This window comes from Rhizomucor pusillus (genome assembly GCF_041956525.1).
Source record: "Rhizomucor pusillus strain CBS 183.67 unplaced genomic scaffold VTP01scaffold_15, whole genome shotgun sequence".
In the NCBI taxonomy this organism is placed as follows: Eukaryota; Fungi; Mucoromycota; class Mucoromycetes; order Mucorales; family Lichtheimiaceae; genus Rhizomucor; species Rhizomucor pusillus.
This window is the reverse complement of record NW_027192157.1, coordinates 113547-138744: the sequence shown is the minus strand read 5'-3', so window position 1 is coordinate 138744 and position 25198 is coordinate 113547. Positions and strand designations below refer to the sequence as shown.

The window sequence follows — 25198 nt, the reverse complement described above, 5'->3', positions numbered from 1 at the left end:
GGTGCATTTGTTCTCTTTACATCTATAAATTGTATTTATTGTCACATATTGTACAAATCTTCATGACGGCAGGATACGCCGTTTGCGAGCATCTTGTACTATCCATTCAGCCAATGATGGTGGATCCATGCGGATATTAGCCACGATAACACTTTCTTGGTTCTCGTCCGGCTCTTCCAGTGTGTCCAGCTGGGACTGGAGCATCTTTGCAGCCATGAAATGTCCTTTGCGTCCAGCAATCCGTTCCTGCAGCAGCTCCGGCGACCCCTTGAGATACACAAACGTGATGGTCGCCAGCTCGGATGGCACCTCGCGCAGGATATCGCGGTACACCCGTCGCAGCGAAGAGCACGTAAGTACAATGACGCGTGTAGGCGATGCGGTGTCCAGCGCAAGCATCGCCTCGGCTCGTTCCTTTAGGTTGTCTCGAATAATACGCAGCCACGGCCACCGATCGTCGTCGTTCAGAGGTTCGCCTAGAATGAATGAGTAAGAATGTAAGTCCCGTCTCTGAGATAATACGTAACACACCGGCTTGGTTACCTCTGCTCATCTTGTCGACATTTTCCTTGGGGTGGAGCTGATCGCCTTCTATAAAGTCGCACCGCAGCAAATTGTGTATCTCGCTGGCTACCGATGATTTGCCGCAGCCTGCTGTGCCCATAAGCACGAGCACTGGAACCGGTGGTCTTCCAGTATCCATCTTTGTGACTTTAACACAAAAGGGATAAGAAAAGAAAAGAGAAAGAGACCTCTCTTTTTAAACAATATGCTGTTGGGCGGGGCTTTCTGTGCTCCACACAACCATCATCTACCCCGCAACATCCCGTCGTTGTTGGGGATCATACTGCGCTAAAACCCCACATCGACGCAGGATCCTTTCCGCTGTGAACATGTATAGGCTGTATAGTAATGCTTCCTTTTGCAACGTCTTTGCTGCTTTTATTGTCGCTTTTCCTCGTCGCTCACTTTTCCGGAGGGGTTTCGCCAGATTTTCGTCACTCTGCTGTCAAGCAAGCTGGCTGGCTGGCTGATTGTATATCAATATGCCTTCCAAGTAAGCTTACTCATGCGCAAGATGCGCTTTTTAATTTCGATACATTTGATTACAATAGATACATTATCTATATTACGGATACGGCAAAAAGACTACATATACAAATTCTCCTGTGCGCACAATTACAGTTTGTCGGAGATGCGCGTGTTTTCACGCTAAAATGGGTATTTACATTTTACGACGACTTGTAGTAGTAATCAAGTAAGGACTTCGTAGGTATCGCCGGATTCTTCGATGCAGGAGCGGCATTGCCTCTGCTGTTGTTGCTGTTACTGTTTTGAGATGATGATAACGATGACACTATGGACTTTACAGTGTCCCTGTTCAGACACTCATCCACATGCCTGTTCAATTGAGCGTTATCCATGTTCCGCATAGTACGATTACAGATAGGACACGATAAGGTTTGTTCGGATTCCGATTCAGATTTTTGCCGTTTGGAATTGACTTCTGCATTCTCTTCTTGCTCTTCTAGTTCCTGATGTATTCCTTCAGATGACTCCAAGGGATCTGGACGTTTGGCTGGCACCGGATTTGTGATTCCAGTGAAAAACTGTTATTTCGTGATGAGCCCAGAGAAAAAAGACAAAAGGGAAGAGGCCACGATCTTCCCATCTGATAAAAATCTACATACCTTTTTGACTCCTTGGTCGTCTCCGGCTGTTTGCTTCAAGGACGATAGTTTAACTCCCATCAAGCGCAAACTGACAGGCATCTCTTTTGCCACGAGCTATTTGGAGTTAATGAAGAAGCCTTAATAAGAATTCAGCAGCATCGTTGTCTACAGCGCTCTAGACCTACCTCTTTTGCAACACGCGCAATATCTGAAGCTTTGTGTACGTAATAAGGCAGGGTTTTTGCCCTGACTCGTACTTCAAACGATGTCAGCTTAATCTTGATCCCTACAGTTTTACCCTACAAAGGGCAGTGTTACTCATTGATGTCGTTTGTAATAAATTCTTCCTTATTACCTTGATGTTCTTGCCCTCAAGATCCTTTTCTAGCAAACGGGATAATTCCTCTACTTTTGCCATGAGTTGCTCACGAGTGGAAATCGGTCGGAACGTCCTTTCCACGCTGATACTCTTTCTAGGCGATTCGATCTTGACGGATGTTGACCCGATGCCCAAATAGCAGCGAAGCATGAATTTGAAACTAATGGGACTGAGCAACCGGTAAAGTACAGCTCTCCGAGTCTACATAGTTACGTAGCTCCGGTCATTACAAGTATTGATAACAACGTTGTTATTTCCTGTATCTTACGTGAATGTCACCGCAGGTCTTGACATCCAGCGCGTCCAACACTCTTTCAGTTACTCGACCAACGCCAGGTACCTTATGTGTGTGTGTGTGTGTGTGTGTGTGTGTGTGTGTGTGTGTACATTTCCAGAACAATCACTAACTGCAGCTCTGTTGTTACCATGCATTGTGCTTACCTTTCGAATCTTTAAATCCTTTACAAAATCCATGATAGCTTCTCTGTCATTGGGTAAGTAGTATTGACCGTTAGGCTTGTTAATATCACTGCAGATTTTGGATAGCATCTTGTTCGCTGCAATGCCTGCACTTGCAGTGAGTCTCGTTTCTTGGAAAACTTCGTTCCGGATTTGTTGCACTAAATCTGGAGGGCTGATATCGTGCTTAGATAGATACTGAAAGGGGAGAATTTCAGCGACGCCATACATAGAAAACTATGAGAGAACTCTTACATCCGTCAAGTTCAGATATGCCTACCATTCTTCCGTTGTTAACAACAGTAACCAATCTCCCCGTCTGCGTTCTTACCTCATCAAGACTCATTGGACAAAAATGCGGGTCGTATTTTGCAAAGATCTCTCTGACCTTGCTGGATGCAGCTCGATATTTTGGAAAATGTAGCGGTACAATCTTGAGTTGTGGACATAGCTTCAGTGCAATGTATCCAGGCATCGCGCTCCTCACGCCAAATTTGCGTGCCTCGTAGTTGCTAGTACACAGCATGGATACGGACCCGACAGCCATCGGTACCGTCTTGAGCTCTGGATTCTCAAGCTCTTCCACGGAAGCATAGAATGCATCCATGTCGACGTGGCAAATCACCTGCGTCAGGTCTCTTTCAGCCTCCATGTCTCTTATCTTGAAACTTGAGTCTTAGCCATAAATCTCTCTCTCGCTTTCTTTTTCTTCTCTCAAAAGCGCGCTCACCATATTGTCTGCGACTTGTGTTTCAAGCGATAGATTCAAGTCCTTTATTTTCTCGTACCGAGCAAGCATGGCATGAATGCGCTTCGTTACAGCAGCGTCGCGTCTTTTCTCATTCTCAAAAAATGCAGAGCCCTTCGCCCACGGCAACGTTGATATATATACATTGTTCAATTGGAAGAAAAAAAACGATTATTTTACCTTGGATGCCTCGTAGATAAGCTGGTTGACCTTGTCTTTATCCACACCATCCAAGCCTGCTTTATTCGTGGAAGGGCCAGCTAAGCGAGTTCTTAGGGTATCATCATGATCGTTAGATCGATACGCTGCATTGTTGTTGCTGTTGTTGGAAGGCCTGCTAGCTGCTGCTGCGGCCAACGATTCCAGAAGCTGATCGGTGGGCAGATCGTCGCTCTGATCGAGGGTCTCATCGTCAAAGAAAAGATCCTGCTCTTCATAAATTTGCGACGAGATCGCCCCGCTGTCATCCTCATCCTCCCTGGCACTCATAACGAGAGAGAGAGAGAGAAAAAGGAAGGAGGGAATGCAGATCCCCATATCCTCCTCCGCAGTTGTTCTTTTTCCCAATCGGAAAGGGATTTGCTTCGGACACAACATTTAAGCCCAGCGAGCGTAAGTCCTACCTTTCCGAAAGTTGGCTCGAACAATACCGTGAAGAACTGACGAAATCCAGCAGCGATTCGTCACTTGTACCTGCTGTGTCGCGTGGAGGAACTTTCCGCAACAACCATAATATGACCGCTGCCACCGTCAAGGTCAAGCGCGATTCGCTGCGACAGAGCTGTCCTTTCATCGGCAAAGCTTTTCCTGTTGGAGACGGCTGCTGGGAGGTCCGAGAGATCAACGATCAAGATCCAACGGAGCAGAAAGACCTTGAAGATATCTTGGATCCATCACAGCAGGTATAAAGTTTCCTTCAAAACATATGATATATGTATCCTAAACTTATAATGAAATTTCATACAACGCGTAGATATGAGCTGAAATGACATCTACAGTAATACGCTAGATTATTTCGAATGATTATTGGATGTTGTGTCCGAAGGAAATCCCGGAATTATTGGTGACTAAGGAAGTCCAAGGCAACAACGAAAATGATAAGGACAGGCTCCGTCTGTTGCAGCTTATGGTCCACCATCTCAAGGAGCGATCACACGTGCAACGGACGTATGTATCAGTATCGTGCAATAGCAAGGGTCCCATTTCAACGAGAGACATGCCGCGCCCAAACTTGATCGATCATATCCAAGGTATCGAGGGCACCATGCAAGGTAAGAGAATCAAATTTCCTGCAGGACACACATGGTGCTGGATATTTATTTAGATTTACTCATCTACTTGAAGGCATCGGAGAAGGATTTACACCTGGTGACATTGGATTTTGCGAGCACAGATGCTGATGACATTCGTGATTTGGTTAGGTAAGAAATGACGAAAAGACTGTATCAATGCACTAAATCAAGTCTGTTCTAGCAAGTGTCCAAAGATCAAGAAGATCATAATTGACCAATTCGGTCTGACGCGAGAATCACTATTTTCAACCGAGACAATATCCTCGCACATACAATCTTTCAACTGCCGTCTCTGCCTTGCGAAGATATTGGCTCATTTCATGGATTAAAAGAGATTATTTTGCGCAACGTCAGGAGTTACATTGAGGCTGCAGATGCAAATTCCATTTTAGTTTGCCAAACCATGAAGCGCTCACCGTGAAATAAAAAGAACCACTGTTGACCCATAGACCTTAAGTCGATGTTGTACTCACACATATTCCAAATTTACCTTACATGTGACAATGTGAGCACCAGTCATTCATACCCAGATACTTGCAATATTCACAATCCAAATGAGCACATAGATTGTTCAGATAGTGTGTAAAAATCGCTCAAAAGAAAGTGCCATAGATCGTTTACCTGAGGGGTATAGATCATTCAGAAGGCGCGCATAGAGCGTTCAAAAAAAAAGCCAATTCGGTCACCGCAGCTCTTGCTGTCAAAGTTGCAAAAACACAAAAGCTCTACCGCCGCGCCATGCTGTCACGGAGGGCTCCTTTTACAACACCTCTGTGGAGCTTGCGATCGCCACGTCTACTTAGCTGTACACATCGCCGTTCCCTAGCAACAGCTTCGAATCTCGACAATGTATACGACGTGGTTATTGTTGGAGGCGGTATATCCGGCACAGCGCTTGCTTGTTCTCTAGGTAAACAATAGAAATTCAAAAACACCGTAGAATCTGGTATTGATTTGATGTATAAGCTGCAAACCCGCTCCTACAGGACTATAACGTGGCACTGGTGGAAGCAATGGATCTATCAAGCACGAAAAACTGGACGCCTGCACCGGACAAATATTCGAACCGTGTGGTTTCGCTGACACCGGCGTCCATGCGGTTTTTTAATGGTAAAGCGGCAAGGTTATGCAAGGGATCGCTTGGCATTGCTAAGTTGCAATTTGATTGTTTGCATATAGACATAGGAGTGACTGAGCAATTGACCGCAGAGCGCGTGCATCCTTACAGTAAAATGCGAGTTTGGGATGGCGTGACAAATGCAAAAATTGAATTTGACACCAGACTGTTGACCCAGTTTGGCATTGACACCCAAAGCAGCTCCTCAGCCATCGCGTACATGATCGAAAATGTGCACTTGCAGCATGCAATACTGCGTCAACTTGACGGTACTCAAGGACGACGAGGCGCATCGGTCGATATCTTTGAAAAGGCCAGAGTGGAGTCGATAACTCTGGACGATAAATCTAACCAAGCCGATGATGAAGGCTTGGATTTATCAGACTGGCCTCGGGTTACGCTGGCGAATGGATCAAGTCTCAAAGCGCGGTTACTGGTGAGCAGCAGCAGCAGAAGGAGAACAACGGTTAGTTCCCGTCTTACGTTGACTAGGTAGGTGCGGATGGCATCAATAGTCCCGTACGCAACTTTGCCAATATCGAATCGTTGGGATGGGATTACAATATGCACGGAGTGGTTGCCTCGCTAAAAACAAAGAAGCTTGGTAACAGCGACTCTGTATTCCAACGATTCTTGCCAACCGGTCCGTTAGCTTTACTTCCTGTAAGTGCACGACGTACGAAATCCAATTTGGCTGATAATTGACATTTTTGGGTGGTAGCTTGGTGAAGGACATGCATCGATGGTGTGGTCTGTTCCACCGGATCTGGCCGTGGCGTTAAAGAAGATGCCAGAGCGTGACTTTTGCACGCTGGTCAATGCAGCTTTCCGTCTATCCGTGCCGGATCTCAAGTACTTGTACTCTCAAATCAGTCGCACAACGTTTGAAACAAAATGTGACTTTGCTTCGGAATACGACTGGAGGCAATCTGTGGCTATGCATGGCATGAGCGAAATGCAAAAAATAGAACGCGAGTTCGAGTTTCCACCAGAAGTCGAGGATGTCGATGCAGACTCTCGCGCAAGCTTCCCTCTTCGTATGAGAAATTCGCAAGAGTACTACAGCAACCGCGTCGTGCTCGTAGGGTAACGTGCATCAGTAGTGGTTGATATTATAATGATGATCTCTCTCGTTTTATTCACATACAGATTTTTACAGAGACGCAGCTCACACGATCCATCCCTTGGCTGGCCAAGGACTTAACCAAGGTCTGCTCGATGTCGAGTGCCTAGCGAATGTTTTGCAACGCGGCGCAGCGAACGGGCAGGATTTAGGAGACATGCACTTACTGCGCGAATATGCCTCAACGCGATGCCTGAGAAATCTGATCATGATTAGCGCGTGTGACAAGTTGCATAAATTGTACAATACAGACTTTGGGCCAGTCACTTGGGTCAGGTCCCTCGGCCTTTCGACTATTAATAGTATGGATTTCCTCAAGGTAAAAAACGAGTCCAAAGGCTGGATCAAGGGAGTCAGTTGAATGAGACGCTAACTCTATTTTCTTCTCTGGAGGCTGAGATCATGAAATATGCCATGGGAATTGAGTATACGGGTGAGCAGCATAGTGACTGCAGCTCCTCAGTTAGATCTAGCAGTGTTTAATAAAAAGGGAGGCTTGTAAACCGAATTTGTCTCGAATTCTAAGCGATTTCCTTTTACAATACTAGTGAAAAGGAGTAACCATGCATGTACCCAATCGTGATGGGTTCTCTCTTTCTCTCTGTGCGTGTCAATATTCTTAGCATAGCGCCGTGTAACGCTGATCCTGGAATAGGCGGCCACACAGCGACGATGCAAGGTCCCAGCATCACACCTACGGCTGCTCCTCTCCTTTGTACTCATAAGGCGCAATAATGCGTGCTCCCAGTGATCGTTGTCAAATAAGAATGTCTCTGTGTGTATTTTCCTTTGTTTCTAGACTGGAAACGCTTCTTGAACTGACCACAGTGCGTGCTTAATGATCCAATAATCTTCTTGCTCATGCAGCTTTTTACTATCTTGTCGAAAGTGTGGAAAAAGAGGAATGTATTAGTGCTGAGCAAGACCACCATCAATTGCCAATTTGCTGGTGTGAGCAGCCGTGGGGGCAAAAGGTATAAAAGACTAATAGTTTGGATCAGAGGAGACCCCATCAACAACAAGGAAAACCTCTCTCAAGTCTCAAGCAAACATGAAGTTCTCTACCCTCGCTGTCGTCTTTGCTGGTTTCCTCGCCATCTCCTTCGTTGAGGCTACCGAACCTGCCTCGTCCGAGCACCAATTGGTTCAAGAACGTAAGTAAATAATAAGAGTTATTGCAATTGCCGGGCCATTCCTCTGACACTTTACGTTACTCGATGTAGGTGCTTGCCTTCCCAATTCTTGCGTGTCCAAGGGCTGCTGCTCTGGAGACTGCGGCTACTGGTGCCGCCAATGCGGTATCAAGTACACCTGCTAAAGGTGCTGAGATCCGATCGAGTTATTGAGTGATATGTACCAGTTACCTATGTAGCTCTGCGACCTCCTCGGCTGCACTCTTGTACTTTTGGCACTCGATAAATTTATCCATGTATCGATTATCTGATGAAATCTTCTCTTGTGAGCGTCTGTGTAGTTATCACGCCCTCGGAATGAGGCGTCGTTCAAAACTGATAACTTCGACAAGTCACCCGTTAAGGGTGTTCAAGATTATTGTGTTACGTGTGTGCGATCACTCAAGCACATTTATTCAAATTACAAGCGATTTTGTTTCGCAATGTACGCTCGTGCACTTTGTGGTGGGCAATTCCATTCTTGGGGCAAAGCAAAACCGTCTTTTGTGAAGATACCAACGGACGTAATAATACATAAGATTGAATGCCCTGCTGTCGCATTCAGACGCATACGAACAAATGAAGCGAATTGAAACGAACGGCTATGTACTCTTACAATATGCTTTGAAGACTTATCACAAAGCACTTCCCATGGGAGCATAGCCAAATTCATCTGTAAGTATTGTCATAGAATTGGAAATCTACAGTATATTTATGAGCTTTTCGCAATTATTAGAACGTCTGTCTTATTCCAAGAACTTGTTAAAGTAATTTTGATGGAGTGACATCTACCAATACGGATAATTAGACAACTTGACGAGCAATGTGTCCGTTCTCGCTGCTCAAAAGATACATTGGTTAGTAGCTATGACACCTTTGCTCTAACGGAACTTGGCTTCTTCGTAGGGCGTAGTTGTCAAGCAGCCACACTACACAGCACCTCTACACGGCGGGCGAGTGTTGAAGCAGCAAACCCGTGACCGCATCATATCCATGCGGAAGGCAGAAGTCCCAAGTCGCTGGTATGCGTAGAGGCTTCATTGTGCGACCAGAGCCTATCGAGAGGCTAATGAAGTTAAGAGACGCTTTGATCCGGTGCGTACCTGCACACGATCGAAAGCAATAATCAAAAGCAGGTCGCGTGGTTGCATCTCCTGAGTTTCATTTGCAGAAGCGGTTCCTTTGCATGAAACAGAAATCCTTTTCGCCTGGCTTATGCTAATTATTATTCGCCATAGCGCGAAATCATGTAGGCTAGGCTAGCTTGTAAATGTTCTGCAAATACAGTATAAATATGCGCGAATCACTTTAGGTAAAGGAGCGAAGTCTTTTATGGAGGATTTGATACAGGATCTTTGCAGGAGGCATGTCGATGTATTTACAAGATGCAGAGAGAAATGAATGTAGAGACACTAGTGTGTGAGTGTGAGTGTGCATGTGAGTGAATATCAGTAGAAGTAGATAGCAAAGAACGAATGTAGATTGCCGTAGGAGGAGGAGTAGTAGTAGAAGGGATGTCTAGTTGGTTGAGTGACGGGCGAGATTGGCAAAATGCTGGACAGCCTGGACGACGGTTTCGCGGGTAAAGCGGGAGGAAGAAGATGGATTGTTATTACTGTAAAGGGCATTGTTGTCGCCGCGATTATCGTCATTCTCCTCGCTAGGCATTTCCCAATGAGCAGCGGTTTCAAGTATCTGATTCATCTCGGTGGTCGAGTCCGCCGCGAGGCCGTCGTGGTCGGTTGCAAGGACTAATTTTAGCCTGCCATCGGACAAGACATGGGTATTAAAGTGAGAAAGGATTTGTTCTACTTGTGACCGGGTCATGTCGAACAAGGATGGCAGTTCGTGCGACGTGATATCCAACATTGTACGCTTGACGTGATTGCCGACGTAGCGGTCCACCAAAGACAGAAATTGGCCCGCATGCTGTTCGAGACACTGGCTGGATATAAATCCGGAGGACGCTGCTGCACCCGTTTCGTCGTAGACGTTGTCGTCGTTTCCGCTGGTCGAGCATAGCCGTCCGAGAACGTTTTCAATGTAAGCTTGAAGTGCGCTCTTGTCCAAAGCTGCTGTGTATCGGCTCCAGACTGTCGGCAGTTTATCTTCGATAAAAGCTTTTTTATATGGATGTGTCAGCATGTATATTTATAGTCCTATCATCTTCCACTTACAGCCTACTGCGCCGTTTAGTTGACCCTTGAGTATCTGCACATCCACAGAGGAATACGCTGTGTCTTCATACTGCGCTGGAGATTGCAAACGGACATTCACTTGTATGGATTCTCTGAAGCGCGACGAGATCTGTTTCGAGAGTAAATGGAAAGCGTTTTCGAGATGATCAAACAGGAGATGCGTCGAAAGCAGGTGAGCAAACTGAGGAGCGTCGACTAGAAAATCCGTCGCGACCGTCTCTTCCTCTGCAGTCGCTGTCAATGCCGGTCCGGTTGGCAGGGCAGTTGTCAGTGCCGATACAATAACAACAACTGTAGCAAGAAGCCAAAAGGGTCGGCACATATATGGAGTTGTGAAAAAAGAGAAATGTAGAAGAAAAAAATTATATCGGAAGAGTGATAAAAGAAAGAAAGGTTAAAGAAATATCACTAAATTCGGATTTAAAATGGTAATGACTCGAAAACCGCTGCTAAAGTGGTTTGATATGAGTCGATCTTCTTGGATTTCCTTGGATCCCTTAGCATGCTTTTCGACAGGATCCCAAGTCCGCCGTTCTGTCGAGCTCCAGCAGCAGTGTCCTTTGACAACAACTCCTCTTGAATTGTTGTCAGCCTTATCGCGGATTACTCTTGACAAAAACAGGAATAATGCCTCAAATGCCTCCTGCAAATGTTTACTTTGCCGTTTAGACGATAGACAGCTACAGCTGTTGCTCCGTGTAACAAGTGCATAGACCAAGATGAATTTGAAAAAACAAGCTTGTTATGGCGAAAACTCATTTGTTTGATTCACCGCAAAAAAATTTGGGCGCGATGACCGGGTCTTCTGCAACGCCTCAATTGCAGAAAAAGGAAATATCTTACCGAGTTGCACATGCTCTGCTGCTGATGGTAGGACATGCGCGTCAGCAGTGATCTACATGTCTCAGGGCAGTGGCGAATGCGTTAACGTGGCCTGTGAAATTCTTAGGGATACGTTCATTATTCATCCGCTACCTCCTTTCTATCTTTTCTAGAAACGAACAAGGTCCAGAATCCCTTAATTTCAGTGATACCTGTCTGAGATTTGTTTTGGTCGGGTAACAAGTGACGGAAAAAGGTACGGCAATCCCGCCACGTCCCATTTTGTGAACTGTCCCCAATTATCTACGCTGATAAAGAAAGAGTGCCAAATGCACACACACACACACACACACACTAAAACAGTAGAAGCAATAAAAGATGCATGATTGAAAGTAACATACTTCCATCTTGAGTTGTCATCTTCATCCCACGCACATTTGTTTGGTCTACTCATAAAGTTGAGACATTGCTGTCCTACCTACAGCCGCTGGCACTAGGACATTAACGTGCTAGGAGGTTTCTGATCTGATGTCTTGTTCAGCGGACGGAGTGCCACCAGACATGTCCTACAGACTACCTGAGATAACCCGGTCTTGTTCCTAATGATGTTTTGTGAAGGAAGATCACAAACTTCGTCCAACGAGCATTCAATGACTTATTTGTTGCATAAAATAATTCATCATCAGATACTACATTTAATTCCATGAAAATTGTAAACTGCTTCTTATCTATGAAATCTTGCGTTTATAACACATACTGTATCTTGGGTCAACCGCATATCGTCATGTCAATATTGGCATGTACTCTAAGGCATATGCTGGACACTTTGTGATGGCTCGATTGCCCAAACGACCCTGGTTTGGCTTTGTAGAACCTGTTGCAAATTTTGCTCACTGCAGTCTATAAATAGCAAGCCTTATAATTATTCATTTGTTGATCGTTTATTGCAGAGAGATTTTCATACATTTCACAGTAAGCGTGTATGATAATACAGGCTTTGTTCTTGAGTGCTCAAATGATATCTATCAAAATTCAAGCCAAATGAATATGTTTACGATAAACCATTTGTAGTCGTGTTATATCATTCCAGAACTTTTAATGTCCTATGGAAATAACGTGCAACTAGTAGTCCTGATATTACATACGTACTTACTGGACATCTATATTTTGCAAAATGAGATAGGCAGGATTTAAGGACAGTATGTATTTCTAAGTTTTTCTTTTTAATTCTTCATGCAAGCGCCGCATTGTTTGTTTTCCAATGCCGCTTTCGTGACACCTGGCGTCTATCAAATGGAACACACAACATGAATGGCACTTTTGCCACAGAAACCCCCTTTAGAAGTTTAAAGCATAAAAGTGAAAGGAAGTTTGGAAAATTACAAATAACAAGGAGTTCTACGATTGATGAGAGATAGTATTTTTACGACCAATAATCTTTTGGGGCATAACTGGACAGAATGATTGTGTAATAGCCTTAGCTTTTTAAACGGTCGTTGCTAGCATGACCGATACTCTCAAAATTTGACGAGTCCTTTGCGCCTTTGGCCATGTCCAACTTGCCGACTTGGACTCTGCCAAAATTAGTTTGAACAATGAATGTGAAACGGGAAAAGAGCAGAAAAGAAAAAAATCGAGCCATTTTCCGTCTTCATTTCTCTTCCGTCCGTTGCGTCATTGCAGACTTGATGCACGCAAGACGCTTACCGCTGAGAGCCTTTTGATGCTTACACTGGCTCCATTTATCGCAACGCTGCATAGTTAATGGCTTGTTCCATGTAGTCCCTAAAGGCCGTCCGAGAAAGTGAGGCAACAACTAATATAAAGTACTTTTGCGTTGCCTTTCCCAAAGGTGATAAAGACAGACAAGAATCAATGAATATTGTATGAGCGGCCTCCACTGTGGAGCAACTTTCGCTACGGTCTTACGCTTGTACACTGGTATACGCCCAAGCAAAATAATACTAGAAGTAGTAGCTATCCGGGGCTTGCCACGCTCTGAACTTTGCCAAGCAAGTGCATAGTTCAAAACTGCACAGTATCCAAGAGTCAGAGAAGACGACTGTAAGATACCCTTTCTTAGTATGGAAAATTTGAGATGCTTGACTGGTTTGCTGTAGCAAAGGGGCAATCCTAAGGATTATTGGGACGAAAGAGAACAAAAAGATACGGTACGTAGAATGGAGAGCCGAAAATGAGAAGCACGCATACATATTACGAACGATGGGACCTGGAGTTTGATGGAGGATATTGCTTTAGATATTGCCAGCAGGCGGCAGCCAGGACTCAGATAACGAAGGATGGAAGCATTCAGAATGAGGCCAGCGAGAACTCGCCGCATCACAGAACACTGGCAAAGCTGACCTCGCTATCCAAGAAAGGTCTTGGGCTCGGGTACGGGAGCTCATTGTTCTGAAAACACTGTATGCAGGTGCCTGGATTGATATAGTAATCTGTTTATAGATTGAGCATCGATTTCACGGACCACGACGTCTTTCTATGAACTCTTCAGAAACTGATGGAATCAGCAGTGGACGTTGCCTGGAAAGAAGAGGCTGCTTGCAGAAAAGTGCTGGATGCGCTGTGAGCGGACAGTGTCGATCCCCGCGACTTGTCGAAATCGTTAGGATTACCAATCATCGCCTGTCCATGTGCTATCAAGAAAGACGGAGAAAATCCGCTTCAATGCTTTCCTTACCCCTTGTGACACCCTTTTGAAGTAGTAGCACTCTTATACCTTTACCCTATCTTCATATTTTAATCGTTCTTATCTTAACATTTTATATTAAAAGCAGCATTTCATCATTTGTCAACCATCAAAGTCATCGTCTACTACATTGATACCGTTTCCTGAGTCCCTTTCACCCTGATAAATTCCTGGAAAGGGCTTTGGATCTATTCCCGCTGTTTAGTGTCGGTCTTCCATCCGACCGTGCGAAAAAATATTCAAGTTCAGATTTCAACAATGAAGTCTTTTCCACGCCTTCTTTTCCCGTTTTTTCTTCTCCATGCTTGGTTTGCGAGGTCTCAGAATCATCGCTAGACGTCCGGCAGGCTTGCGCGTGGCCTCCGTAAGCCGGATGGTGAGTTGCCAACTCCAATGCCTGCAGTATCTGCATCAATGTTTAACTCGTTTATTTCCTTAGTCATACACGACTGCAGCTGCTTCGGTGGATGCAGCAAAGAAGCCTTCCATGGCATGGTACAATGCTGACAAATTCACCAACGAGCTGCAATTTGTGCAGAACATTGCACCGCTTCAAGCTTACCGAGTCATGGACCACACCGGCGTCGTATTCGACAAGGCACACGATCCGAACCTACCCAAGGAGGAGGTGATTGACTGGTACACAAAGATGGTTACCTTGCACACCATGGATGGCATTTTATACGAAGCGCAGCGTCAAGGTCGCATCAGCTTCTACATGACCCATTACGGCGAAGAGGCCATGATCGGCGCAGCTGCCGCGCTTACTCCTGAGGACCTAGTTTACGGTCAATATCGCGAGGCATTTACATTGTTGTATCGTGGATTCACCATTGACGACTGTATGAACCAATGTTTCTCCAATGATCTCGATCACGGCAAAGGACGGCAGATGCCTGTCCACTATGGTTCAAAGAAGCACAACTTTTTGACGATCTCCTCGCCACTTGGCACCCAAATTCCCCAGGCTGCAGGCTCCGCTTATGCGCAGAAACTCGAGGGAAAACACGCATGTACCATCTGCTTCTTTGGTGAAGGTGCTGCCTCTGAAGGTGATTTTCATGCTGGCATGAATATGGCATCCACCCTGGGCTGCCCCGTCATCTTCTTCTGGTAAGAAAATTATATTTGGTATGACCACGGAAGCATTTACTAAATGATCTCTCTCTCTCTCTCTCCATCAGCCGCAACAACGGCTACGCAATTTCAACGCCTGCATCTGAACAATACAGAGGCGATGGTATCGCTTCACGAGGCGTCGGCTACGGCATGCATACAGTCCGAGTTGATGGCAACGACGTGCTAGCTGTGTACAATGCCACCAAGGCAGCTAGAGCCATCGCTGTCGAGGAAAAGCGCCCGGTATTGATTGAAGCCATGACTTACCGTATCGGACACCACAGCACATCCGACGATTCTACCAAATACCGAGACCGCAAGGAAGTCGAAGAGCGAGCCCAGTTTGACAACCCAATCACACGTCTGCGACGCCACCTCGAGTCCAAGCAGTGGTGGTCAGCCGAGCAAGATGATGAACTTAAAAAGAGCATACGCAAAACTGTGCTCAAGAGCTTCTCAGCCGCAGAGAAGAGAAAGAAGCCAGCAGTGGAGCATTTATTCACGGATGTTTACGACGAGATACCCGCTCACCTTGCCGAACAGCAAAAGGAGCTGGCTGAGATTATGAAAAAATATCCAGAATACTACCCTACAGATGATTATGCGACGAATTAAAGTTGTTGATACTAACTGATTATGGCAAGATCGTGTTGTAACTGCTGAATGAGTTCATCTTTGTCCTTTATAATCTGTTCGAGCTGCGATTTCTGTTGCTGCAACCAGCGCTGCTTTGTGATTAACATATCTTCTTGTGCTTGAAACGCCTCAATCTCATCCAGTAAGATTTCAAGCTTTTGTCGCGCGGGAACTGATGACTTGGAAAGACACAGGCTTTCCTCCACTTCATCCGTGTAATCCAGTAAGGGGTTGAAATCTCCCATGGACCGTCTCCGAGAATGATGAGATTTGTGCTGTTTAATGTTGCTAGCGTTTAGACGCTGGGTAAGAGACAACGCTCTTTGCAAATGCCGGATTTCGAGTTGCGATGCTACGAGTTGGCTGACAGATGCATTTTTCTCAGATAAATGTCGCTCGCGCTCTACCTGGATCTGCTGCCGTAGATGGATGTTTTCTTGCAAGACCGCATAGTACATGGACTCCCAGTCTGTTGGGTTCTTATCATCTTGTAACACCAAAGCTTCACAAATGTCGGTGTTACTGCTATTTTCGCGGGTTCTGTGTCCCCCTCTCCTCTGTTGCTGGCTGCCAATAGCGAGATTAATGACAGACCGCGGTGGCGGTCTCAACGGTGTCGGATGGTCTGGCTCCTTTCCTGCGCGAGTTACTACAGATCCTTGAGTCAGGTACAACCGCGCTCCATCATCTTGTTGTTGGTCTGCGTCGTGCCCGTGCGATGAAACAGACGTATCCGAAGACGAGTATTCAGACTGCTGATCCCCGAAATAATCGGTGTTGTGGACGATGACTGAACGGTTGCCGGTGCTGCCGTTACTACCGCTGCTACCGCTGCCGCTAGCTTCTTGCTGCATTTGTACACTCTGGGTATTATTATCTTCCTTGTCTTGAGTGCTTGAGACAGCGGACGAGAGGATCATCGATATCTCGGAAGCTGGTAGGATAGCATCGTCTCCAGATGAGAAAATAGTTGGTGGACGGTTCCGAACGATCGCTCCGTTCGCTTTTATTCGAAAAGATTCATTCGATATCGTTTGTCCGTTCTCCTCGAAAAGCTGCATAACATCCGCCAAAGTATGTGCTCTTTCCCGTTGGTTGGGAGAGGTATTCTTGGAACGTCGCGCTGGCTCCGTCGCTGCTCGTCCAAACGTGCTTGCCAGCATAGCTTCCAGCGGTTGCCCCGCAAAGTTGTATTGCTTTGTAGTACTGCTATCTCCCCCCGCCGCATAAGTTTCGTCTTCAGCGTCCGCTGCCGACGAATCCGAAGTGGATTTTGCATTAAAGAATTTAAGACGCATGTTTTAGTGAGTGGCGCGACCGGTCGAAGAGGATAAAGGGACAAAAAGGAAGATGGGGGACAAGGAAATTGCAACCCGACTTGACAAGGTTATAAGTAGTTAGCGAATAAAGAAAATTGTGTTACTAGTTGCTGGACTCATGCCAGGTGCTACTTCAAATCCAGGCACGCGGGATGGCAAAACTGGCATGGTAGCTGTCAGCCTAATTTCAGTCGTTTCTGCATTTAGAACAACCTCGCACACGATTAATATCAGATCAAATGTTACACACAACGTAACATGCTGGTCTTTTATTATACAAGGTTTCATAGTGCCATACTTTAATCAAGATTTACGCTGGTATTTCTGCGAATAAGATATCCTTTCTGGCAGCATCCCCAAAGTCAGAGCGGTAGTGACTGTCTACCAATAAATGTTACAGCATTGTGGGTTTCGTATGGGGACAAGTAGCGCGGGGTAGTCTGAAGCGCACTGTCGTCACGACTGGGTCGCTTAAATATCACTACGCAAGATGAGTGGGAAAATGCTGACTCCCTCGTGCTTGATATAGTTTCCTCTAAGCAGACTTCTATTTTAACTATTATGTATCCATGCTCGATACAGTACGTGATGAATAAGAAACAAAGGCAGTTTGTACAGCTATAAAGTATCGGACAACAGTATAGCAAATTGTTTATTCTAACGCTCTTTCCTTTCGCGCTATCCATTCTTGCACTGTGCCTCTATCCTTCTTGGCATATTACATTTTTACGAAATTTCTACATTCGTAATAGATAAAGCTCAAGCACGTACTAAACCGATGTCTCTAAATTAGATTCATGGTCTGTTCGACGAGAGGTACATATACACAATGAAAATTTGCATAATTTTCGTTTTACATTTGCTTCAGGAGTAGATTCGCTGATGAAGGAGAAAACAACAATAAAACTTCTGAATGTTCAAAGGACGAGAATAGATTGCGGCTGCCGAATTGCCTATGCAGTTACAAGAATTTTTTTTCTTACATAGCGCTAACTCCACGTGGCTTCTTATTGAGACCGGCGAGTCAGTTACTGCATAGTAGCAACATCATCAATTTATTAGCTGAAAAACTTTACGCCTCTCCAGACAATGCGAAGCACATTCCAGCCGACCCTCCTTTGGCTACAAGCACTGCAATGTGTAATGTTTTTATACGCTATCAAGCTTTTTTAGAAATTCAGGATCAGCCTGCTCACGAGCTGTCAAACCATCTGCATCTCTAATGTCTGCATCGCAGCCTCTCTCCAAAAGCAATTTTGCGACTTCCACTTGGTCGGATATGCATGCTAAAATAATTGATGGTTTAGAATCGCTGCTGCTGCCATGCACGCATGCTTATAGAGCTCCTACCTAGATGAAGTGCAGTTTCCGAATCATTGGTCTAGATTTATCGTCAGTTTATTTCCCTTTTCATTTTGCTCTGCACAATTACCGTAGCATTGATATCCGCTCCTAAATCCAAGAGCACCTTGATAATATCCACGTGCCCTCTATCAGCAGCGTGGTGGAGTGCCGTTAAGCCCTGAAAACAGCAAAGAATTATCGTTAGTCAGCAGCACTCACTTCAGTTATCTTTCCTTTCGTAATACGTACTTCTGCGTCCTTGTTATTCACGGTATCCTTTGTCACTACTTTGCAAAGTGCCTCCTTCTCGTTACGTCGAGCATATCCGAATTGATCCTGATCGGTATCTTCTCTGCATCGAGAATTGTTAGCACACTTGATGCGCATTTGCTTCCAAACATACTGTAAACACTTGCGACTCTTGTGCCATCGAGCTCACATAGTTCCCCATCGTCCGTGGAGCGTCCTAGAATACTGTCAGACATATAATCTTTGCATATTTTCTTTCTTTTTTTGCTAGACCTCGGTCGTCTCCTTGGGATCGTATTCGTATTCTCCCTGACGGGACCAGCCTACATCCAGTCGTTCCACATAATCGACGTAGTTTTCTTTTGCCTGCTCCTGAGGCATACCCTTCAGAGCGTTCCAAGCATCCCACTTTGCACGCGCAACAAATTCGAAAAGGCTCGGTCTCGACGATTGGCAGTCGCCTACTGTAGCTTGCTTGTATAGACCGTATAACTGAAAGAATAGGCAAGTGTTGTGAGAAACGAAACTCAAAAGTAACGTCCTTGCTTGCAAAAAGGGCAACCTTCAGTTTCTGGTCATTGTTGAGTGAGATCGAATGAGTGTTCAGGTATTCCGAGGCAGCCTCGAAATGCATGGTTGCAGAAAAGGGGGGCCCAAATTCTTGGCCGCGTTGTCGCGTTTTCATCAGATGATAACGATATCAATGGAATTTACATGATCTAAATATTCATCTAAAACGTTGCTGAACGAGGAACTCTTATGAAAAGCTGCAAAATGACCCTTTACTTGACAGCGCATGTATCATCATCAATTAACCTTGATCGATTCCATTATTCAAATTTAAGATATTACTAGTTGTTTACACTAGTAATGATAACATGATATCACTTGGAAGCATCGTCATCAAACGTCTTCTTTACACTGCTTATGTATAGACGATATAGGGAGGACATACAGCCTTTCTATACGTACAATGCATTCTTGAATGCAGATAGGGCAGGAAAAAATCATGGATGCCCGCCCCGTCCGCCAGCTTTCTTTCCGCGCACACACACAAAACCCCACCTATGGCCAGTAATACAGATTCACAAGATAGACCAGTCTCTCCATCTAGCGATGGTTCCTCCTCTCAGGGGCAAACGAAAAAGCGCACTCACGGGGAGTTGGTATCTACGGAAAGTCCCGAGACCCCACGCAAGTAGTCATTGTCTGGATCACACATAGGCAGTTGTCATTGACAGGTTCTGCAGAAACAGACACTGATGCCAACAATGAAGCACGAAAGAGAGTAAATCGCAGCAATGCTGAAGAAGAGAACATAGATCAATCTGAGCCGGCCGAGATCTCCACCAACGTGTCTCCTACTGAAGAACAGCAACAGGATACGAATATGTCGACGGAACAGGTATCTGCGCCAACAACTCAGTCCACGACAGAAGGACAGCTAGAGACGCCGCAAGCAAAGCAAGCAGCAGCCGCTACCAATGCTTTTCGTGCTTTTGGTGGCAAGAATGCTGGAAACGATGATTGGGGTGAATTTGCAGGAGAAGAAAGCGATGACGACGATAAAGATAATGGAAAAGGCAGCCAAGAAACAGAAGCAAAGCAATCTCCATATAAATTTGGCTCCACCTCTGGATTTGGCACAAAAGGATGGGCTTTACAACGTGAATCGACTTCAACCACCACAGAATCAAGTGCTTCAAAAGTCAGTCATTGTTGATCTAATTATTCTTTGAGATATAATTGCTAATGCATTGCTACAGTGCACCTTTGGTATGACCTCTAGTCTGTCCTCCTTGTCACAGACATCCTCATCGTTGGGACCCAAATTTGGATCCTCTGCATCTTCAAGTTCATTTGCCAAGGCAGCTCAGGAATCAGGAACGAACAAACCATTCTTCAGAGCATTTTCATCCACTCCTAGCAGCACTCCAGCTACCAAGGATGTTGCAAGCAACATATCCGAAGATTCCTCCTCCCATTCGCCAGGTTCATTGTCGTCGTTTGCGCCCGTCACAAATATTAATGCTTTAGACGTTGATGCTTCCAAAAAGGAGGAGTCCGGCAAATCAGGAATAGCAAAGTTTGGTGCGGATGCAAAGGAAAGAGCGGCCATGAAGCCAAAGACAGAATGTAGGTGCTACAGCAAACGAATTGTGATTGTTCAACGACTGATACAATTACAATTATGCAGTGCAAACCGGTGAAGAAGAAGAGGTTACTCTTTACTCTGTAAGAAGCAAGCTCTATGCTTTAGTCGACGGCGAGTGGAAAGAACGCGGTATTGGAATTATGCGACTTAACACTGGAAAAGACGGGCATGCAAGACTCATCATGCGCGCGGATAACACACACCGTCTCGTGCTAAATTTGCCTCTCTTCCACGGCATGGAGTTTATTTTAAACCAAAAATTCATTACTTTCGCGGGTTTTGATCAGTCTGGATCCTTTTCAAAATTCACGCTCAAAGTTGGCAAGCCTGAAGAGGCCGCCAAGTTCCACAGCATTTTGGAAGACAGCGTTGCAACAATTCCCTCGAAAAAATGATGATAATTTGAATTATATGTATTCCCAATACTGGTGGTAAAATAAAACCAGACAAGCAAATCCGGGTGAGGAGGTTTTCTTTTCAGCTGCAGCAGCAGCAGGCGGATCGATTTTTTTTTCTTCAGTAGCGGAGAACTGCGACCGCCGCGTATTGTACATTCTTTTCAAACGTCAGATCTAGTGGAGACCATGGATAACAAGGCTGTCGATCAGCGTAAAAATGCTTTCAAAAGCAAAGGTGCTTTCCAACCGGAACAAGTCCGTAATCGTCGACAGCAGCATTCGATCGAACTGCGTAAACAAAAACGCGAGGAAAATCTCTCCAAACGCAGAAATCTCGCCTTGGGAGCGGCTGGAAGCTCCATGGCAGACAGCGATGACGAGCTTGAATCACAGAGTGAACCTCAGGTGAGTATATATTCGTCGATGCTGGTGCTCGTGAACCCATGCTAACTGCGTTTTTTCTTCTAAAGCTTCAGGAACTCTTGTTGACACTCGTCGACGGCCTCAACTCCAACGATGTCGAAAAGCAGTACGATGCTACTTCGAGATTTCGAAAGCTGTTGTCCAAGGAACAATATCCACCGATCGAAGCCGTGATCCGCGTAGGTGCAGTGCCAAAGTTCGTCGAGTTTCTACAATCTCGGCACGAGCTCCTTCAGGTAAGCAAGAGAGAGAGAAAGAACAATGAATAAATTTGGATGTCTGAGTGCTGCTAACACAATAATGCTGATAGTTTGAAGCTGCTTGGGCCTTGACGAACATTGCTTCGGGTACAAGCGACCAGACTCGAGTGGTCATTGAGGCAGGTGCTGTGCCGATTTTTGTCCAGCTGTTGAGCAGCAGTGTTACGGATGTCAGAGAACAGGTAGGGGGAAAATTACGTCGCGTCGCGAGAACTCATTGTAATGAAACGTATATACTAGGCTGTTTGGGCGTTGGGAAATATTGCAGGCGATAACCAACACTGCCGTGATTATGTCTTGAGCCAAGGTATACTTCCTCCTCTGCTGAATATTTTGAACGAGCATCACAAAGTTACCATGCTTCGCAACGCTACTTGGACACTGTCCAATCTCTGTCGAGGAAAGTATCCTCAACCTGATTGGAGATTAGTAAGTAGAGTGACTATTTATTTCGAGATTGTATTAGTAATGCTAACATGGCCGTCTAGATCATGCCTGCTTTGCCTGTACTTGCCAAGCTGATCTATTCGCACGACGAAGAAGTTTTGATAGACGCTTGTTGGGCAATCTCGTACATGTCGGATGGACCAGAGGATCGTATCCAGACGATTGTTGAATCGGGAGTTTGCAGGCGGCTTGTAGAATTGCTAATGCATCCTTCGCATATGGTACAAACTCCTGCCCTACGCGCTGTCGGCAACATCGTTACAGGAGATGATTTACAGACTCAGGTTGTCATAAACTGCAGTGTGCTCCCTGCACTTTTGTCTTTATTGACGAGTCCCAAAGACAACATTCGCAAGGAGACATGCTGGACTCTATCAAATATCCTCGCCGGCAACATTCAGCAAATCCAAGCTGTCGTGGATGCAAACATATTTCCGATCCTTATCCATACGCTTGCCACTGCCGATCTGAAGATACGCAAGGAAGCATGCTGGGCCATTGTGAATGCTACATCGGGTGGTCTTAATAGACCTGATATTATTCGTTACATGGTCCAGCAGGGTTGTATAAAACCGCTTTGTGAGACTTTAAATATGATGGACAACAAGATCATTGAAGTCGCATTGGATGGTCTGGACAACATTTTAAAAGTTGGGGAGGTTGAAAAAGTCCAAGATCCCGATGGTCTCAACCGATATGCTATCTACATTGAAGAGTGTGGCGGTTTGGAGACTATCCACCGTTTGCAAAATCATGACAATGAAGACATTTACCAAAAGGCATATAACATTATTGACAGATACTACCAAGAAGAGGATGCTATCGAAGAGGTTCCCGAGGTCTCCAACCAGCAGCAAACATTTAACTTCTCCACCGATGTCAACGTACCTCAAGGAGGCTTCAACTTTGGCGGCGCTCCACAGTAACTCTTTTACCTTTTTGCCTTTTTTACCCCACATATTCCATATTGTACATTGCCCATTATTTTCTTCACTTTTCCCTTGTAATTCTCCCCCACCCACCCAACAGAAAATAACATATCCAACTGAACATTGAAGCAGCATTAAAATCCTCCCCAAGATCTACCATTTTGCGAAATGTTACAAAGGGCCTTCACATCATCTGTTATCGAGCAAATAAGGGTGATCTGGTAAGGACTATATCCACTTCGCGAGTTTACGGTCTCGATGGCGACCATAATTCTTATTGTGTGTACGAAAATGGCGACGTCTCGTAAAAGTCTACAACGCTGTGTAGCATCTTTGCTCTGATGCTACCTTTGATATTTCTGCAAAAATCAATAGCAGATCTGCCACAATCGTCGAACAGAGGCTAAGCCCGGTATCGTTTAGAAATTGAATTGTATGACGCCGTATCGTATCATCCAGAGCTGAGATCATATAAATACCAATGCTCACAGGGCGGATTGGACTTTGTTGAGATGTGCCGTGTATTTGAAGAGTTGCATGGTATAAACCACGAGGCGAAAGCCCTTCCTAGGAAATGGTTATGTTACTGACATCCTTCTTTCCGACCATCAGGGTCAGGATAGAAGAATTGATCCCATGAGTTAATAACGTTGTATACATCAGAACATGTTATTGCAAACTGGAGTCGGTTGAGTGAATGCAAGCTCATGTCATATATGCGTTCACCGTCATTTGAGAGAACACGCAACAAAGGACATTGCATGCTCGTTTTCGGGTCCGGTTGTCGTGTCATTTACTGTTACAAAAGTCTATAAAGTGGTACAGAATGCTGACTGGTTGCCAAAAGATAACAGAGCGAGTTCATAAATACGTTACACTACAGTCGACGATCTTTGGATAACTCGGAAGGCCGTGATAACCGGACAGAAGTAGTTGTGACATTAAAAACGATCCGATAATTGATAAAATGAAACTGAATTGTTGAGTGTAAAAAATGACGATTCGAACTCTTCCCTGCATCCGTTTGCTTATCTTTCGTCGCTACAGAATCAATGCAGTCTCGACAATCTGGAGAGGCAAACACTCATGACCCCCTTCGCAAGCAGTTCTACTCTGCTCCATCACACCACTTTGGAGAATTTGCGTACATTAGATCAGAACCTCCGCCGTTAGCTACGCGGCCCACTGATGTCGGCCATCCACAGCAAGCAAGTTTTCGCGATCCTTACGGTCTTGTAAGTAATTAGAAAACTTGCTGGCTGCTTACGTTCATGTTCAACGGATTGGACTAGATGGGATCGTCTCCACAAAGTATTCTCGCAGCAGCGTACGCCGAACCGCCACCACACGCTAAAATGCCAAATATATATCGACAATCCAACGATCTAGCCACCACCTTGCCACCCTTGCATTCTAGTATTCCCAACACTCAAGTCCAATTACCATCTAATTATTCAACCACCAATGACGCGTCTGTCAAAAATGTATCCATTGCATCTGATTTCTCTACAGCTTTTCGCAACAGACCGTTCCAATGGCCGCCAGAGTAAGTCCATCCTCACTGCACAACCAATTTCTGATTTAACACGTCATTGTTAAGTGCCATCGCATCGTCGAATATGCAAGATCCAATGATGTCGGCACAACCAACGGAATTACCGATCATGGACGCGCGTTCCTCCTCGCAACAGGAGCAGCAGCAACAGCAACAGCAGCAGCAGCAGCCGCAGCCACAACCTCAGCAGCAACTCCAGCAGTCAATGGACCTGAATAATCTTAAACCATATGGATGCGACATACCTGGATGTTACGAAAGCTTTCCAGCTTCAAGCGCCTTATTTTATCACATGAAATCGGCCCACCCTAACTTAGAGGGCATTGAAAAACCTTTCCGCTGTGCTATGCCCAACTGCACAAAACGATACAAAAACATCAATGGACTCCAGTATCATTTACGAGACGCCAAAGGATCTTCCGGGCACCCTTCCCTAAGCAGTATCGCAGAAGATGGCAGTGGAGAAAGCACAAGGCCAGAGAAATCATACCTGTGCCAAGCTGCAGGTTGCAAAAAGGCTTACAGAACAGCGCACGGCTTACGGCATCACCAGAACAAAGTGCACAATATATTACCTTCGCTGACTCCACCGGTGTACGACGATCGCTCCAGAAATATGTTGGGACATCCTTAATAGCAAACAAGAAAAAGACAAAATAATGAAGACACAAGAG

The 25198-nt window shown here is 45.3% G+C and overlaps 13 protein-coding genes across 13 annotated transcripts; 8 read left to right on the top strand and 5 right to left on the bottom strand.

Annotated features, from left to right (window-relative positions):
• Positions 1-60: 60 nt before the first annotated feature.
• VTP01DRAFT_3015 (uncharacterized protein) lies at positions 61-703 on the bottom strand (the record flags this gene model as incomplete). The annotated part of the gene is made up of 2 exons (XM_069381540.1): positions 61-476; positions 544-703. The coding sequence occupies 2 exons, from the start codon at positions 701-703 to the stop codon at positions 61-63; spliced, it is 576 nt and encodes a 191-aa protein (XP_069236662.1).
• Positions 704-1232: 529 nt separating this feature from the next.
• Positions 1233-3748, bottom strand: VTP01DRAFT_3014 (uncharacterized protein; the record flags this gene model as incomplete). Its single annotated transcript, XM_069381539.1, has 10 exons — positions 1233-1610; positions 1692-1787; positions 1859-1972; positions 2029-2253; positions 2321-2392; positions 2494-2709; positions 2767-2787; positions 2843-3172; positions 3242-3373; positions 3440-3748. The coding sequence occupies 10 exons, from the start codon at positions 3746-3748 to the stop codon at positions 1233-1235; spliced, it is 1893 nt and encodes a 630-aa protein (XP_069236661.1).
• A 541-nt stretch (positions 3749-4289) lies between these two features.
• Positions 4290-4880, top strand: VTP01DRAFT_3013 (uncharacterized protein; the record flags this gene model as incomplete). Its single annotated transcript, XM_069381538.1, has 3 exons — positions 4290-4530; positions 4584-4680; positions 4733-4880. 3 exons carry the CDS (start codon positions 4290-4292, stop codon positions 4878-4880), a joined length of 486 nt encoding a protein of 161 aa, XP_069236660.1.
• Positions 4881-5289: 409 nt separating this feature from the next.
• VTP01DRAFT_3012 (uncharacterized protein) lies at positions 5290-7274 on the top strand (the record flags this gene model as incomplete). Its single annotated transcript, XM_069381537.1, has 7 exons — positions 5290-5461; positions 5518-5661; positions 5731-6104; positions 6161-6331; positions 6390-6754; positions 6828-7110; positions 7185-7274. The coding sequence occupies 7 exons, from the start codon at positions 5290-5292 to the stop codon at positions 7272-7274; spliced, it is 1599 nt and encodes a 532-aa protein (XP_069236659.1).
• A 568-nt stretch (positions 7275-7842) lies between these two features.
• On the top strand, positions 7843-8995 carry VTP01DRAFT_3011 (uncharacterized protein; the record flags this gene model as incomplete). Its single annotated transcript, XM_069381536.1, has 6 exons — positions 7843-7945; positions 8015-8096; positions 8164-8220; positions 8594-8638; positions 8772-8820; positions 8870-8995. The coding sequence occupies 6 exons, from the start codon at positions 7843-7845 to the stop codon at positions 8993-8995; spliced, it is 462 nt and encodes a 153-aa protein (XP_069236658.1).
• Positions 8996-9481: 486 nt separating this feature from the next.
• VTP01DRAFT_3010 (uncharacterized protein) lies at positions 9482-10483 on the bottom strand (the record flags this gene model as incomplete). Its single annotated transcript, XM_069381535.1, has 2 exons — positions 9482-10083; positions 10141-10483. The coding sequence occupies 2 exons, from the start codon at positions 10481-10483 to the stop codon at positions 9482-9484; spliced, it is 945 nt and encodes a 314-aa protein (XP_069236657.1).
• Positions 10484-12869: 2386 nt separating this feature from the next.
• VTP01DRAFT_3009 (uncharacterized protein) lies at positions 12870-13486 on the top strand (the record flags this gene model as incomplete). The annotated part of the gene is made up of 5 exons (XM_069381533.1): positions 12870-12924; positions 13008-13047; positions 13104-13154; positions 13243-13377; positions 13447-13486. The coding sequence occupies 5 exons, from the start codon at positions 12870-12872 to the stop codon at positions 13484-13486; spliced, it is 321 nt and encodes a 106-aa protein (XP_069236656.1).
• Positions 13487-13991: 505 nt separating this feature from the next.
• On the top strand, positions 13992-15424 carry VTP01DRAFT_3008 (uncharacterized protein; the record flags this gene model as incomplete). The annotated part of the gene is made up of 3 exons (XM_069381532.1): positions 13992-14066; positions 14130-14803; positions 14875-15424. 3 exons carry the CDS (start codon positions 13992-13994, stop codon positions 15422-15424), a joined length of 1299 nt encoding a protein of 432 aa, XP_069236655.1.
• An 11-nt stretch (positions 15425-15435) lies between these two features.
• On the bottom strand, positions 15436-16743 carry VTP01DRAFT_3007 (uncharacterized protein; the record flags this gene model as incomplete). Its single annotated transcript, XM_069381531.1, has 1 exon — positions 15436-16743. One exon carries the CDS (start codon positions 16741-16743, stop codon positions 15436-15438), a length of 1308 nt encoding a protein of 435 aa, XP_069236654.1.
• A 1170-nt stretch (positions 16744-17913) lies between these two features.
• On the bottom strand, positions 17914-19042 carry VTP01DRAFT_3006 (uncharacterized protein; the record flags this gene model as incomplete). The annotated part of the gene is made up of 7 exons (XM_069381530.1): positions 17914-18050; positions 18115-18145; positions 18197-18286; positions 18358-18460; positions 18525-18574; positions 18631-18849; positions 18920-19042. 7 exons carry the CDS (start codon positions 19040-19042, stop codon positions 17914-17916), a joined length of 753 nt encoding a protein of 250 aa, XP_069236653.1.
• A 382-nt stretch (positions 19043-19424) lies between these two features.
• VTP01DRAFT_3005 (uncharacterized protein) lies at positions 19425-20907 on the top strand (the record flags this gene model as incomplete). Its single annotated transcript, XM_069381529.1, has 4 exons — positions 19425-19551; positions 19608-20065; positions 20124-20493; positions 20555-20907. The coding sequence occupies 4 exons, from the start codon at positions 19425-19427 to the stop codon at positions 20905-20907; spliced, it is 1308 nt and encodes a 435-aa protein (XP_069236652.1).
• A 189-nt stretch (positions 20908-21096) lies between these two features.
• On the top strand, positions 21097-22966 carry VTP01DRAFT_3004 (uncharacterized protein; the record flags this gene model as incomplete). The annotated part of the gene is made up of 5 exons (XM_069381528.1): positions 21097-21315; positions 21381-21569; positions 21644-21775; positions 21834-22022; positions 22082-22966. 5 exons carry the CDS (start codon positions 21097-21099, stop codon positions 22964-22966), a joined length of 1614 nt encoding a protein of 537 aa, XP_069236651.1.
• A 1055-nt stretch (positions 22967-24021) lies between these two features.
• On the top strand, positions 24022-25158 carry VTP01DRAFT_3003 (uncharacterized protein; the record flags this gene model as incomplete). The annotated part of the gene is made up of 3 exons (XM_069381527.1): positions 24022-24204; positions 24262-24515; positions 24570-25158. The coding sequence occupies 3 exons, from the start codon at positions 24022-24024 to the stop codon at positions 25156-25158; spliced, it is 1026 nt and encodes a 341-aa protein (XP_069236650.1).
• Positions 25159-25198: the final 40 nt, after the last annotated feature.